Below are 16630 nucleotides of genomic sequence, written 5' to 3' on the forward strand. Positions count from 1 at the left end.
CCTCCTTTGTTTGTGTCCAGTTTCCATGAGCTGTATCAGCAGGAGCAGCCAGGAGTCTGAACGTTGGGAACAATTATGATACTGTCTGCAACAAAGGGAGTGTCTGATGTCAGAGGCCTCCCCCATTGCTGGGAAGCTCTGGTTTGTAATCGTGCAGAGGGACAGCTTGTTACCAATTTCTCTCTTTTTTTTTTTTTTTTTTAAAAGAAAAACCCTCACCCCGATGTAGCTTCTGCCATGCTGTGCTGCTAGAAAGGACCCAGGTCACTGCTAGCAGGATCAAGCAGAATTCCTGGGGAGCCATGGGCTGGCTTTGCCACCTGAGAAAAGTCACTGTTGTGAGAAATCAGGCTGTTTTCTAGTCTCTATTTTAAAGTTTGAGAACCCCAGCTACAAACCTGCCCCCAGGCTAGGTTTAAATGTCCCAGCTGTCCTTATTTCATTTGCCATCATGGGTTAACCTGTGACTGAAAGACATAAGGGCTAGTCTACATTAGTGTAGCAGCATTGCACCTGTGCAAAGTACAGATGATGCAATGTAACTTCTCCCTGGGCCAGCCAGGCCCATGCACTGCATCGATCCCGGGGCTTTGCACTATCCTGAGACCAAAATCCCTGATGTAGACAACCATTAGTAACAAGCTGTATTCAAAGCGACGATCAAGGAGGCTCCCTCCGTCGCTTGGAGCGTTTCAGTTCCGAGCGGATGGCTTTCCAAATGGGACACGCTCAAGTTCCACCACATGTGAGCTGGTGGCCAGGTTGTATGGTTCTGCTTTGGATGCATTGGGTTCAGATCTCTCCCAGTCATGTGGCTCTAACCTTGACAGCCTGCCTTTGTGGCGAGGGGTGTGGTGGACACCCCATTGCTATGTCACTCTAAATGAAGAATGGCTGTCTTCCCAAAGGATCTGCTCGAGCCCAAGAAGCAGTTATGGCCTTGATACTTACACTATAGCTAAGCAAAGGACTCCCTCCTGCAAGGCTCTGGGGTCATTTGCCACCTTCCACCATCACTGAATTCCCTACGGGTACGTTTACACTGCAGCTGGGCACGAGCTTCGCTTTCATTGTGCTAGCGCGTTAAAAATAGCCGTGTAACACAGGTGGCAGGTAGGGCTAATCGCCTGAGTACAAACCCACCCAGAGCTATCCTGAGCTGATGCCCATGCGACCCCTGGCTACTCTGCTATTTTGAGTGCACTAGATTGAGCAGAGTTGGCGTGTGTGGTCCACCCACCCTGGGAAGCATGTACCTAGCTGCAATGTCGATGCACCCGATGAAAAATAGATCAACTGTTCATTAGAAGTGTATAGAAAGATGGAAGCTCTGCTCTTTGTTACGATCAGATTGTACATGATCGCCTTCAAAAATCCCGTTTGGAGGGTGTGGCTGAGGAAGGAGATCAGACTTTAAGGTCAGAAGGACCCATTACAATCATTTTGGCTGAACAATCCCTGCCAAATGAGCTCACCTGTTTGTAGAGCACTTAGCCCCGTGCGGTGCTGGTCCATGACTGGGGCTCCTGGGTGCTACTGCCAGATAAACAACAATTGAGGCTATAATTTAGCCAGCCGCCTCTTATACAATCATTCTCCAGGGCCTTGCAAGCCAAGAAGTCAGCTGGCTGAGCAAGGCCTATTCGACACCCATAAGGGCTAAGCACCATCAAAATGGTGTGGGCTGGTTTGTGATTAGTATCTCTTTGAAACAGGCACTGCTAGCAACCGTGGGAAACAACTCAAAGAGGAGAAAAGCCAGGCCAAGAATGAGGCCTCTAGATTCTCACCCACTTTTGGAGGTTGTTTAAAAAGTGCTTCAGGAAGACACCAACGTCTCAACTCCATTTTGTATTTCGAGATTCAGCAAGGACACCTACAGTACAGATGTCCCCTGCACTAGGCTGCTAAAGGACCTTAAACCTGGCCTGCAGGAAAGGACTGACCTCCAGGGGTTGAGAGGCTAGTTATTATTTATATACAACCATAATCCCAGGGTAATCCTGTCTTGGCCTTACTACTGCAACTCTCAGTTAAGACAAGGAGACTGGACAATTACAAAGGAGAGAGAGACCCTCCATCCATTTCAATGAGGGCACCAAATGAAATGCAAAAACTCACTCACCCCAATTCTGGATTGAATGGTCGTTGAGCTGTGAAAAGTTCTGTGCTTGCTTTCCTAAACCAGCTAACCCCTCATCCACGTTAATTGTAGATACCGTTGTTGTTTGTAGTGTTGGTCAGAGTATAAGAGACAAGGTGGGGGAGGTAATATCTTTCATTAGACCGACTTCTGATCCCATAAAAGATATTACCTCCCCCACCTTGTCTATGTAATTAAATCGCAGCACAGAACCAGGACTGGTTCTTTCCACCCAGAACAAGGATCATTCCTTGTAAATGAAGTCACTACAGTATAAGATTCAAAAGGAACCACAGTTGTTTATTTATTGGTGTATTTCAATTGAGGAGCATTTAGAGCAGGGCGATAAACCACACCATTTGGATCCAGATCTTGAATTCTCTCCGTGGATCTGAGAGGTGTTTGGATCAGATTCATGTGTGGATCAGAGGAAAGTCACACAAACAAATACACACCAGCAACAGAGGGTCCTGTGGCACCTTTAAGACTAACAGAAGTATTGGGAGCATAAGCTTTTGTGGGTAAGAACCTCACTTCTTCAGATGCATCTGAAGAAGTGAGGTTCTTACCCACGAAAGCTTATGCTCCCAATACTTCTGTTAGTCTTAAAGGTGCCACAGGACCCTCTGTTGCTTTTTACAGAGTCAGACTAACACGGCTACCCCTCGGATACTAAACACACACCAGCAGTCTCAAACCCAATTTGGTCAGATTGGGTCCATTTGCTCTTCCACCCCAACTATGGATGGTTTTCAACACAAGTTTGCACTATTCTCAATCAGAACCCAGAAGGGAAAAAAATGACATCTTTGGGGGAAAAGAGTGGGGAAGGATCAGCCAGAGACCCTAATAGGTAGGGGCAGCTACAGCAGCAGCCAATGTCTTTGGACATTCAGAGAACTTGCTACAAATTTGACCAGACTTTCACTGCGCTGCTTGCTCCAATCCTCTCCCACCCATTCTTTTCACTTCAGCTCCACTCCACACCTGCCCCTCACCCTCTGCTCTCCTGCCCTTTTCTCCTCATCCGCTTCCCTTCAGTGCCCACCCCCATCTTCACTTTTCTGTAGCCAATTGCCTCCCAACCAAACCCACCCTGTCCCCCCCCAGACAGTGTAGAACTAGCACGACATTTGCCATTCTCACATTGTACAGCCTGTTCATGTGTGTTATAGCCCTTCTCCCACCCACGTGCACCTCCCCCCCCCCCCACCTCAGATTTGCTGCTTGCCTGGTACGGAACATACGCACATGGACTGAGCATGCTCAGTAACACTGCAGAAGACAGCTGGGTGGAAGGGGGTCTTGGACTCAAAACTGAGTCAGACCCCATGCTTAGTGTATGGTGTAGACAGACCTTCAGGGGGCAAGCTTGGCCTGTACTCTGTGCACCAAATTCTGCGCTCCGTTACACCAGTGCAACTATGATGGCGGATTCAGAAGGGGCTGAATTAGGCACCTCCAGAGTTAAAAGCATAAACCGCTACACTTTAGGCTGAACAGCCAAGGCTCTCTCTACCCAGGGGCTGTAACAAACTCATGTCTGCTGTGGATAGGCACAGCCTGGGCCCTGTTACACACACTCACTAGCAGCAGTGCAGGTGTGCAACAAATGTGGCATTACACCTAATTTAAGACAGTGACTAATCGATTTTCAATTGCCTTCCTACCCTACCATCATTCACCATGACCCTCTAATTACCAGCTACCTCCATCCATGTTTTCTTCTCCATCATATTCCAATAAAGGGAGATGTGAATAAAAATCCTTAGTGTTTGAATAGTGCTTTACGTATCTTCCCAGGGATTGCACCAACCTTCGCAAACTGGCTCAGCTCAATCCCAACCCCGAACCTTTACCTATATCTGGAATTGAAACTCGGAGCTTGTTCAGATTGTATCTCAAAAGAGTGTAGACCTTTAGCAGCTAGGCTTGCCTTTACACATGAACCGGTGTGCAAAAAGGACCACCACGGTGGGCAGCTGCTGAACCAAACTTCTGCTTTGCTGGATTATAATTTATTTTAGTAGAGCTGGTCAACATTTCACATTTAAAAGGTTTTTTTGGTTTAAAAACAAAACAAAACCATGACCTGTTTTCAATTAATTTTGTGAAGAGCTTTGAATTGAGTTTTGTTTTTTTAAAATGGAAAAATGCTTATATGGTTGAAAATAACCCATTGAATGGTTTTGCCGACTCCTAAAAAAACCTCATGGTATAAAGAGCTATGACCAAGAATACTTGTAGGATGGAGCCCTTACATTGTAGGCTAGCGTCTTGGAGGAAATGGTGAAGTAATATTGGGTCATTTTAAACTGGAGTGAACATAAGCACTGAGGACTATACTGTAAGGAACAATCTCGCATTGTGCAGGCACGTGGACTAGACGAAGGGCTCTCAATCTCAAGAGGAATTCTAGAATTACTCACTTTCTGTATGGCTAGATGGAAGATTGAAGCTATTTTTACTGATGTAACAGTGGTTAAGAGCAAGGAAGAGATTGAGAACCATTGGAGAGACAAGCTGATAAAGAGTTTTAGCATCTCTTATCTCCAAGGTTCTCTTGTCTAATAATCCCTCTCAGCATATTTTAATATTGTCACACCACAGAAGAAAATCCATTCATTCTGGGACCAAGGAACATTCAAAGTTTCAAGTAATCCTCAGGTTGCTGGAGTTCCTTTCAAAGCAATAAAAATGCGACAAAAAAAAATCTGAAAAAAGTGTACTTTATCACTCTAAGTAACTAGAATTCAGGTATTAAAGAGAAAACAGCCAATCACAACATAGTACAGAAATCAAAATTAATTTAACCACACAAAATAAATTAAAACATTAAATATTAACTTTTTCAGTGCAACATATACAGATGACAGAGTAACCATGACTAGAAAAAAAAGCTTCAGGTTGGTTATTTATAATAAACTTAGAGACTAAAAAAAGGTTAACAATTCAACTGGAGGTTAGAGTACCAGCTGGAGGAAGTTTCCTAGAATTAAAGCTGATTTTATTATTAATAAGAGATCATCGGTCTCAGATGAGCATGGTCCCTGCAATGAGGTGGTAGTTCTGTCCTAGTGCCATAAAATTTCGAGACTGAATAAATATGTGATATTTTAAAAACCGAACAGCAGGTTTTTTTGGTAAAAATATCCAAAATTGGGGGGAAAATGCAAGTTACACATTTCAGGCAATTTGTCAAAACATCAGGGACACTGGGTGAAACGCACACATTATGGGTGCAAAAATGTTCCAAAAAGTGGGGAGATTTTCAAAAGGCACATGTAGAAGTTGGGTGCCCAACTCTCACTGACCTTCTGTGGACATTGGGCACAGATATCCTTTGTGACTTTAAAAATCCCCACCCCTCCCCACTGAATCACATTTATTGATCTTGAAATGCCAGCTCCAATGAGATTTTTTCCCCCGTAGTTAAATTATATAGACCCTAATTTTGCTGTTAAATCTGGATTAACCCCACTGATTTTAAAATATCTCCCCCATGAATGGAGTTACTCTGAATTCACACCAGAGTAACAGAGCGCACTCTAGGCCATGCGGTCTTCTTTTGTAAACGCTCAGGCTGAAATCTCGGCTACACGGAGGTTGAGGGCAAAACAATGGGACCAGGACTTAATGTGCTGAGTCACCAGAAGTGCTCATCTTTCCAACGTTACATTCAACGAGACCCTTTTGCAACATAATTCCAGATTGCCTTAGACCCATAGAGCCGAACCCCTGTGCCAATGAAGTCAACTTCAAAACTTCCATAGGTTTCAGTGACAGCAAAGATTCAGCCAGTAGCTTTTTGTTTTCCTACCGCCAAAAGTCCACAATTTATTTCATCTCCTAGCTCTCCCTCACCTTGCATTGCGACTTTACCAGTAAAGAAAAAGTCGAGGAACAAGCATAATTTTAAATCTCTTATCCTGGAACAGTTTCAATTAATTTAAAGCCTGCAACACAGCACAGGATAGACTATACTTATGTGTATGGAAAAGCCATTGTGGGGAAAGAAAAGAGGAATTAAGATCTTCATTTTAAATTGTGAACCTAATACCCATTGTCACACGAACCTTTATTTCTCCCCTGTCCTTTCCACTCCCTCTTCAACTAGGCAATGATTTTTTTTTAAAAGTACATTCCATATTAATGAAGTGTGATCCCACTTTTTGAGTCAAATATCTAGGTATCTTCTTAAAAGCACCACCATTTTAAAAATCAGATCCTGGAAGGTCAAATAATTGCAAGGAGCAGATCCCAGAATGGATTAGGAGATAGAATATACACATGGTCCTTTCGAATTGCTCTTTAGTGGGGTGTAATTGGGGGGGAGAGGGGGGAGGAGGCAAGGATTCAGTGCTGGAAAGTGTCTGAAAACCTAGATTAAATCCTCAGCTGGGATTGCTCCATTTAAGTGAATAGAAATATGTTAATTCACATCAGCTGAGGATCTTTCCCCCTTGTTTTTAAAGATCGAATTAGTGGATGCATGAACATTCCCACTAGTGGGTCAACTCAGGAGGCATGTGTGAGCTTCTTGCCTATCAATATATTTCTAGGTAATACAGAGGGACAGAGCTGCCCCTAGGGGAGACATGCCTAGTTGAGTATCAGATACCTGTGTGTTAGTGCCATCTTAACATGCGAAACATCCGAGTTGGATGTTAAAGCAGCAGTCAGGCTTAAAACCATGCCGCCATTAGGGATGGGTGAAGAGTGTCAGATCATCATCCACAAGGCAAATCTGACTCGGGCTTTTGAATGAATTTCTATGAACTTCTTGGGGTGCACCCAGCGCTAATGGCAATACATCTTCCTGAGAAGGACCATCCCTGGAAGGTCTGAGGACAAGGTGGGGCGGTCAGAGAACTACAAGCCCAACTGTTAGTCACAAGAACCATCCCTCTGCTCATGTATGTTGGTACGGGCTGCAGGGTCAGGTCTATGAAAGGAACAAGGCTTGTGAAATAAAGCATAACAGCCCCAATGGGCACGTGCATCAAGGCGTGAAGAGAAGCCTAAATAATTTAGGCTACAAGAAATCAATTCTTTAGTCTTATTCCCCATATAAAAAGCAAAACAGAGAGAAAGAGCACTCTCCTGCAGGGTGCGGAGAGCTGGCCAGAGGCAACATAAGGGACTTGGCCCCTTGTGGAATTGGCCCCTCAATGCACAGCTTCCATAAGACATTTTAATGCAATTTTTTTAAAAAGCATCAGCGTGCTAAAAACACCATCCCCCCTCCTCCTGGCTGGAGCATTCTGCATGTTTTACGGTGAAAAGGGACACTAAAAAGGAGGTTGAACTTTTCTTGGGAGCCCTATGTTAGAGGTTAACGCCCGTGTCCTAAAAAGCAGGGCTAAGCTATTTATACAGCCATGGAATTATGGCCATCAGCAACGCCGCTTCAATATTAAGGGCTGAATTTGCCACCAACAGAAATGGTCAGCGTGCCACTGATATCAATAGAATTTATGGCCACTTATGCCAGCAGGAAATTTGGCCCCAAGTTTCCTGAAGTGCTCAGAAACCAAGAACAGACCAATAGGGTCCCTCCCTACAAAACAGAGATTTAAGGGATCTCAGATGGAGCAGAATTATTAAGCTGCTGCAGGACAGTTACATGGCACTTCAGTTCAGATATTTCTTCTCCAGTCATTTTGAGCCAACAGAAGAGAGGGCCCTCGAATGTTTTAGAAGATATCGGAGAAATGTGGGTAATTCAGTAATTACTCCCCGATTCAGGAAAGCGCTTAAGCATCTGCTTAAAGTTTTTAAGCAACTGCTTAAGTGCTTTGCTGATCAGGACTGCTTTACAGAATCAGGACATTAGATGCGTTGGGTTTTTCCTCTTTGACAGACTCCTAGAATCACTGATGGAGTCACATGGACAGCTCAGAAATTGACCAGACCACACACCCTGCTGCCACACCCTCAAGATGCAGTGCCTGCAGCTTCACTGCCAAAGGGAATAATCCAGATCCACCTCTCAGACAGAGATGCTGCTATCTTAAAATTATTTTTTCAAATCAGCTTTAAAAATAAATCACAGAATTAAACTGAGTGGGGGAAAAAATCCTGGGCAGAGATTGACGAAAGCCATCTTGGTTGGGGGTCAATCTGCCTCCATAGGAAATCAAGGGGAGTGGACTTAATAGGTGTAGAATCAGGTTCATTGTAAGTCTGCGTCAGACTCCGAGTCAAGGCGCAAGGTCCAGCAAAGGGTTTAAACATGCTGATCTCTCTCAATTAAGATTATGGCGCAAACCATCACTTGTGTATATCTATTTTGAAATTTCCTCTGGTGCCAGTTGTTAGGTTGCTATATTATAGGAAACCAGAAGTTCATAAGATTGTCGTTTCCTTTAGGTAAGAGTTTGAAAATGAATAAGTAAGGCAGTTGTTTCTCTATACAAGATAAATGGGAAACAAAACTGTTGTTCCTATTTTCCTTACTATGATCTGGGTTAAAGTTGCAAGCATTCCTCCTGTAACATTTTGCTTCTAAACAAAAAGGATGAAATTATGCTCTTCAACAATCAGGACAAACCTAGGGACAAATTCCCCTGTTTACACCTGTTGGGAAACTTCACTGACATCAGTGGAGGGATAGGCCTCACTTAGGCCCATAAAAGTGAATTTGGCTTTAGGACTGTATTTTGCCAGGCAGATCTGGAAGGAAAGTTCAGATCAACATTCAGAAGAATATTTCACAGGTGGGACTGTCAAGTTTGTTATCCAATTGCATCATGTACAGTGTGTGTTTATCCTCTCAGACTCAAAGACCGACTAGGTGTGTGTAAACATTTACCTACAAGTTATAATCCATACTCCAGGGAATAGTCCTATTTACTTAAGAGGACCTGATTCTGATCTCACTCTAGAGTAAACTAGGAGTAACCAATGGAGTTACACCAGTGTAAGCAAGATCAAGATCAAAATCAAACCCCCCTTATCTTATCCAATTACATCTATTCCCATGTGGAAGGGTTTGCAGGATTGGGCCCTAGGTTTTCTGCTGTCATAACATAGCAACTCCTAAAGTTTTCTGAACGGTCCCTAGTGAGCATAAAGAAATGCAAAAAGCCACAAGTCTAAGGGCCTCATCCAAACCCATTACAGACATTGGAAAGACTTTAATAAGCTTTGGATCAGGCTCTAAATGCCTAGATTTCCACCACCCCAATGGCCGCCATTTTGTTATGGTTATCATCTCCAGGTCCCATTTTTTCAGCTTTCCAAGAACACCAAAGACATTTAACCCCCAAACACATTTTTCTGCCTCAATAACTTGGAATATTTTCTGCCATCACATTTAAAATGCAAAGGATTGTGGGGCGTGAACACATTTCGCCCCCCCCCCCCCCCCACACACACACACACTGGCTCAAGCGTTGCTATTTTTCTCTTGCAACTTGTCTCCTGATGAAGAGGAATTGAATATCATCAGAAAGGGACAGGATAACCCTGGCCAGTTCACCTCGTCCCGTATTACCCCCCAGATCTCATCTGGCAGGGCGAATGTCCCAATGGCAGCAGCAGCACAAAGGAAAAAAAAAAAAAAAAAAATCGCAGTCAGGCAAATAGGATGTTCCTTCGAAAGCGTTGGGTTCTCCCTTTTGAAAACAGAGACCTGCAACTGCTCCTCCCAATGAGTATGTAACAAATGCATGAACCAAAGACCCAGCCTTCAGGTAAGTTCCGTAAAGTCTCAAAGCAGGACAGATACTGACAGACTGTTCTCATAAGCTATCTCCAACCTGAACTGTACACACTTTTCCCCCCCCCAATCACTGGTGTCAAACCTACTCCCCACCACACAAATTGTCACATCTACATAAACATGAAGCTGACCCACGTGCAGTTCTCTTGTGTCCGAGTCTGAAGTCTTGTAAAACAGTCTTTAAGATTCCATGGTTGCGGAGACGTGGTCTACTCATTAGTTCATGGCTTCACATTGGGTAGCCCCATGGAGATGGTGCCCTCGATTTGGCAAGGTTCTGAAAGCTCAGCATATAATACAGGATGCATATGAAGAGTCAAGGTAATGTAGCGTATGCTTGATACTAGTCCCCTCCAGAGCATTTTCTTCCGTGGAAAAATGTTCTTCTCTGGAATGGGGTAGGCCTCCTTTATTATACTGCAGTAGTCCCATCTGGCCATGGCAATTAATATATTGGTCAGATCCAATTCTCCTTCAGACCACTGCAGAATAAAAAACACAAGGATTAACCTACTTCCGTGGGAGCAAACGAGGGCATAATTTGGCTCTAGTCTAGCATCAGAAGGCAAGAGTCATAAGAACGGCCATACTAAATCAGACCAATGGTCCATCTAGCCCAGTATCCTGTCTTCTGACAGTGTCCAGTGCCAGGTGCTTCAGAGGGAATGAACAAAAACAGGGCAATTTTGAGTGATCCATCCCCTGTCCAGTTTCTGGCAGTCAGAGGTTTAGGGACACCCTGAGCACTGGGTTGCATCTCTGACCGTCGGTGCTCCATGGTTAAACACATTAGAAATTCCATTACAGCAATAACCCAGAGGGGCTAAATAACTTATGATTTTGGGTGCCTAACTTATGGCATTTAAGAACAGTCTGATTTTCAGAGGGTGGGTGCTCAGCACTTTCTGAAGACCAGGCTGCTTAATTTGGGCAACCAAAATCACTCAGTCAGTCAGTCAAATTTTAATACAAAGGACAGGGAGTAGATAGCTTGTTTTTCCTTCTTGCTCATTCATAAAAGTTCACGTTCAAATGACATTGCTGTTTTACTGCCTAATCTATGGATAAGGGCTCCCCGTCTCTTGATGGAAGTCTAAAGCGCTCTCTCCTTCACCGTATGAAAAAGTACAATACCTCCCCCTACAATCTGTAGCACCTGATATAGCCACAAACCGCTCAGGAGACCACTATATAAATCCAGGACAAATAAAGGCACCTTAGCTGCCATTATAAATAGATCTAATAATCTAAACGCAAAACACTAACAATAAGAGGAGTACACGCTTTCTACAGAATTCTCAGTCTCCTTCGTGAGTGCAATGAATAATCCAGGCTGACTAAGATAAATAATTAGAGCAGAGACAAAATTAAAGAAAAACAGGAAAAGATCCAGAATAACTCTGGCCCCTGCCTAGACGGTATGTCATATGTCACCTTGAATTTATTGCAACGTGTTGTGCAAAAAACCCCTACGCTGACAAAGAAAACGTTGTACCGAACTGCCAAAAGCACAGAAGCTGTATTTTCAGAGATGCTAAAAAAGGTTGTGATTTATTTCAGTGTCATTGGAAATCTCTTGCAATCAATGCTCATTTAGTGCCACAAATGAGACTTGTCTACACGCAGATGCAGTAACCCTAACTAGGCATGCCAAATGGTTTGTAAATCAATTTTAAAGGGTGTAAAAAAACAAAAATCACTCCACATTCAAAAGATGCTTTACTATAAATTCAGGTGGTCTGTAAAAAGGGAGACTCTGAAAATATCCCCCTAAAGATGCAATTTCCCAAGGTTGGTAGCTACCATTGCACATTTGAAATCTTCCCTCAGTTAAATAAGATTTACTAATTTATTAGATTATATTACTTCTCACTCTATGTGCTTTACTATTTCCATTTCTCTCAGCATGGGGTCTAAGCCAGCAACGCTTATTCACATGACCAGACCCAATGGGGCCTGATTCAGTGTTACACCAATGCCATTTTACAATCACCTCCTTTTGATCCTTTGGGGATTAAACATCTTCATCTTTATGGCAACATTAAGATATAGTGAAATAACTTCATTAGGCACTGAACCAGGACTCAGGTGATCTGGGTTCAACTCCCTGCTCTGCCACTAGTTTGATAGGTGACCTTGGGAAGTCACTTCCCCCTCTGTGACTCAGTTTCCCTATGTGTAAAACTGAGAATGATACTGACCTCCTTTGCAAAAGAGCTTGGAGATCTATGGATGAAAATTGCTATATAAGAGCTAGGTATCACCACCCTGCATCTTGGAAATGCCAGCTAAACTCACTTAAGAAACAAAGTTGCTCAGCAGTTCTAACTTACCTGGTAAGTCAGCCTCACCTATCCCTCCCCCAAAAGGTAGGAATGCAATAAAAAAAAAATTTAAATGCATGAAAGGTTGATCTCAGATGCATTCCAAGAGGTAAACAGGGCCATTCTAATAGAGGACGCTGAAGGGTGAAGTGTACTGATGCTCACATTACCTTACCCCATTGATCCTGCTCCCATAACTGCCTACTGCAGATATAACCCCCTGGTAAGTGTGTTACAGGTTGTAGGCCCGGCGTGACATGAGTCATTAGACATAGGTGAGGCCTCATTTCTTGGGAGACAAGATTAGCGAGGTAAATGGAATGGGAGGTTGGGAACAGAATGTCCATGCTAAAACTAAGCTAGGTTAATGGGTCAATAAGATAAGAGACAATGTCTGTACTAGCTAAAATGAGGGGGAACACCCAGGGAGCCATTTACAATGGACAAAATAAGCCTGGAACGTAAAGAGGAAGTCATACATGGACAGTCCGTGTCTAGAGCACGCTGTACAGGGATTGGTACCTCTGCAGTAACCAAGCCAATCCCCAAAACAGTAAATGCAACATAATGTGTATATGTATATAAAAAGGAAGAGGTTTTTTGTGCAACTTTGGGTGTGTGGTATGCTCTATATCCACCCCCTATGCTTGAATCTGATCAACTCAGCACAGCTTTGCTGTAGGCCAAATAAAGATACTCAAGTGAAAAAATCTGGAGTCAAACTGAGTTCTTGGGCAGATGAATGGAAAAAAAAAAAGTCTTGGAGGGAATCCCAACACAGGCCCGCCTCCGTGCCTGATCCACCTAGGATAGGAGTCTGTTGCAGCGCTAGGCAGCCTGGACTCTTTAGCTCAAAAACTGTAGCAGCTCACGCTTTTAGCTGTAGAGGTCCCCGGGTCAAGTCCCCGGGGTGTTGACCAAGATGGTGGCACCTTCCTTTGAAGAATCTGATAATGTCTACTGCCAGGCTTCATACATCATCCATGGGTATGGAGAGAGACAAGTTAAATAATAATAGAAGAGGGATCATTTGGACTTTGCCTGCTACCGACGCCCGCTAAACGGAACTCAGCTCCTTAACAGGATCTCCATCTCCACGGCCAGCCAATGAAACTATTAGAAGGAAGCCGTTGGTACGACAATTGTTCCTCCTACCTGTCTCTGAATGGCAACAGGAAGTTCCCCCCTTCAGGAGCCCGCTGGGCTTCTCGTGTCTGCAGATGAAGGCTCGGCACCACTCACAATGTTTTCTTATCTGACAGCAGCTGAAATGCAATTAAGGGCAGGGGTGTTAGGACGGAGACAAGGCAAAGAGCTTGTGCACAACAATGAAGAGGTCTCTATTGTTCAGCAATAACCATCTCACAACATATTGGGTTTAGTTCTGCTCTCCGCTACCCCAAAAAGCTCCATTGACTTTAGTGAAGATGCCAATGCAGACTGACAGAATAGACTGCGGTCCATCACACACAGCATTCACTTCGCTTAGCACCGAAATGCAATTTCCCCACTGGGGGTGGGAAATGACAGGCGTTACTACAGCACCAACAACGCTACATGAGTGTCTTGATGTAAGGACAAAGGATTTGCCTAATAATTGCAAAGCAAAAGGGGAATTTAGATAGGCAAAAATGGGACAAACTCACCCCTGGTGTAGCTCCATTGATGCACAGGAATGAATTTAGATCTTGTTAGTTACCCGAGATCTGGAATTTGAACCAGACACTGGAGACTCAAAACCCTACTCTTAGGAAAAGTGCCATGAGATCTTTCAGGATCTAGTCTAGACAGGAAAGAATCTAGAGAGGAAGGACAGCCTGACGATGAAGGCACCGGTCCGTGACTCAGGAGATAGGGATTCGATTCCTACCTCTGCCAGAAACCCATTGTATGATCTTAGATAAGCCACCTACTCTCAGTCTTTGGCCCCATCCAGGAAAGCACATAAGCATCTGCTTGATTTTCAGCCTATGCTTAAATGCTCCCCTGAATCAGGGCCTCTGTTTCCCCATTTGTGAAATGGGGGTGATGCGAATACTTCTCTCTCACCCTTTATCTATCTATCTAGGATTGTAAGAAATTGACTGGCACTACGCAGCTGTACAGCTCCTACCGCAGTGTGATCCTGATCTCATTTGGGGCCTCTAGGTGCTACTTTAATACAGATAAATGAACCACAAGTGCTCAGAAACTCTGGTTTAGACCTCAGACAACTGGAGGGGATAAAAGCCCTCAATGAATTTGGAACAAAATGTACACAGCAGCCAATCGCACCAATGGATGTGCTGTTGAAAGATTTATTTACATTTATAAGTATATATCAGCCGCGAGAAAAGTGACAATTATGGCAAGACAAACACACTGGTTTATTGCAGCTGTACCGACTGGTTTGTTTGTTTGAGCCCATCGTGAATTAAGAGTTAAGAGCTAACTGAAAGAAGAGTTAGGACATGCAGAGAGACTCTGAAGCAATGTGTCTCGTAACACAAGCCACTTGAGTTGGGAAATCAACCACAACAACACTTCCTTTAAATTACACAGTGAAGACAGTATTGTTATCTTAACAATATACGCATGTTGCAACACGAGTATATTGTCCACCTGCCCTTAGAATTAACATTGAAGTACTTTACATCAATAGGGATGAGCTGTTCTGTGCAACTCCAGTTATCCACAGAAATGGGCTGTCAAAAAGTGGGGGGGAAAGACATGGCCCTGCACCCCCGGCTTCCTGCAATTCACCCTAACTCTCAGCCAGCCAGTAAAGCGGGTGGTTTATTTAGACGACAGGAACACAGTCCAAAACAGAGCTTGCGGGTACAGACAACAGGACCACCCCCAGTCAGGTCCATATTTGGGGCCAGGGATCCCAGACACTGGTTTGGGCTTCCCTCCCCTTCCCCAGCCAGCTCCAAACTGAAACTCTCCAGCCCCTCCTCTGCCTTTGTCTCTTTCCTGGACCAGGAGGTCACCGGATCTTTGTTCAACACCTTCAGTTGGCGCCTTTGCAGAGGAGGGGCCCAGGCCATCAGTTGCCAGGAGAAAGGGTGTTGGCCATGCTCTGTGCAGACACCATCACACTGGCCCTCTCAGGCTCTGCAACAATCACACCCCCTTATCCCACCACCTAGATACTCAAGAACTGCATAGGGGAAACTGAGGCACCCACACAGTATTCAGAGAGAACATTAAGAACATTCCCACTTCGTCACATGGGCATTCGCACAAGTAATGTTTCTTGTATCACAATAGCAACCAGAAAGCTTTCTACCCTCTAAGAGGGGCATGCAGCGGTCTGCATTTCCCCTGCAACAGTTCCATTCACTAGCACATTAAACGGAATAGGGAGCTTCATCTCATGCACTATTTTGTGTGTTAGTCGTGGCATCAACTTTGGCTGGGGGGGGGGAGGTGAGGGGGAGGGAGGAGAGGTCCAATCCTATTCAGGGGCTCAGCACCACGAAGGGTCAGGTCTAGAGTCAGCAGCTGCCATGAAAGCAATTTTCCACTGTCTACCTGCATAGGGCCAGTTCAGAGAAGAATCTGAAGGAGTCTAGTTCATGTAACCTATAGCTTCTTCCAGTCCTGTAGTATACAAGTTACACACTTTGGATGCCCTTATGTCCATTTACTGATGTAAACAGGCCCCCTCCCTTTTATACCTGTGAATTTGGCCCATATTTTGGTATGGCGTTAAGAACCTAACACCTAGTTTTTAAATTAGCTTTTCTCTCTGGCACTGGAGGTTTTTAAGAGCAGGTAGACAAGCAGGGATGGTCTAGAGAATACTTAGCTCTGTCTCAGTGCAGGGGACTGGACTAGATGACCTACCAAGGTCTCTTCCAGCCCCCCGTTTCTATGGGTCTGTAATGCACGGCAGAAGGGGACTTAGAGTCTGTGTGGATACTTATGCACGGCTAAAACAAATCAACAGAATCTCACCGAGACCCAGTAAAAGTAGTACGCTCGTCCACAACAGCATGTAACGCAGACTTACTGTATTAGTACACAAGCCACAATAAGGATGACGGACGCTACCACTGAAACCACCACTAAGGCAGTGATGGTTTGTTTCTTCTGATTGGCAGCTACCACTGCAAGGAGGTCTGCGTGTTCGCATCGTGTCCCGACGAACCCAGAATGGCAGCTATGAAGAGAGGAGAGAGGTGAATTAAAGAAGAAAGCACAGAAGCCCATGCGCACCCAAGAAATAATGATCCAGTCACTGGGATTCTCAAAAGGCATTTGGCAGTCAGATCCAATGGGAGTTAGGCACCTCAGTCCCCTAGCCAGAGAGTAAAGAGTGGGACAGTGACAGGCTAGCAATACTTCAAATGCCAATTAAGGGGTTGATCCTGCAGCCCTTACTCTGGCAAAGCTCCCACTGAAGTTGTACCTGATCAAAAACCTGCAAAGTAAAGCCCCGAGCACGTACTA

At 44.4% G+C, this 16630-nt stretch overlaps 1 protein-coding gene across 1 annotated transcript in view; it reads right to left on the reverse strand.

Moving 5' to 3' along the window:
* Positions 1-4856: 4856 nt before the first annotated feature.
* TGFA (transforming growth factor alpha) overlaps positions 4857-16630 on the reverse strand; it is a 47405-nt gene continuing 35631 nt past the window's right edge. The window contains exons 4-6 of the mRNA XM_005285215.4: positions 16191-16340; positions 13349-13458; positions 4857-10351 (exon numbers count right to left, since the gene is read on the reverse strand). Of these exons, the coding sequence (XP_005285272.1) occupies positions 10344-10351; positions 13349-13458; positions 16191-16340 (268 nt within the window). The 3' untranslated portion in view covers positions 4857-10343. The remainder of the gene's footprint in view (positions 10352-13348; positions 13459-16190; positions 16341-16630) is intronic.

The sequence above is a fragment of the Chrysemys picta genome, chromosome 2 (assembly GCF_011386835.1).
Source record: "Chrysemys picta bellii isolate R12L10 chromosome 2, ASM1138683v2, whole genome shotgun sequence".
Taxonomy (NCBI): Eukaryota; Metazoa; Chordata; order Testudines; family Emydidae; genus Chrysemys; species Chrysemys picta.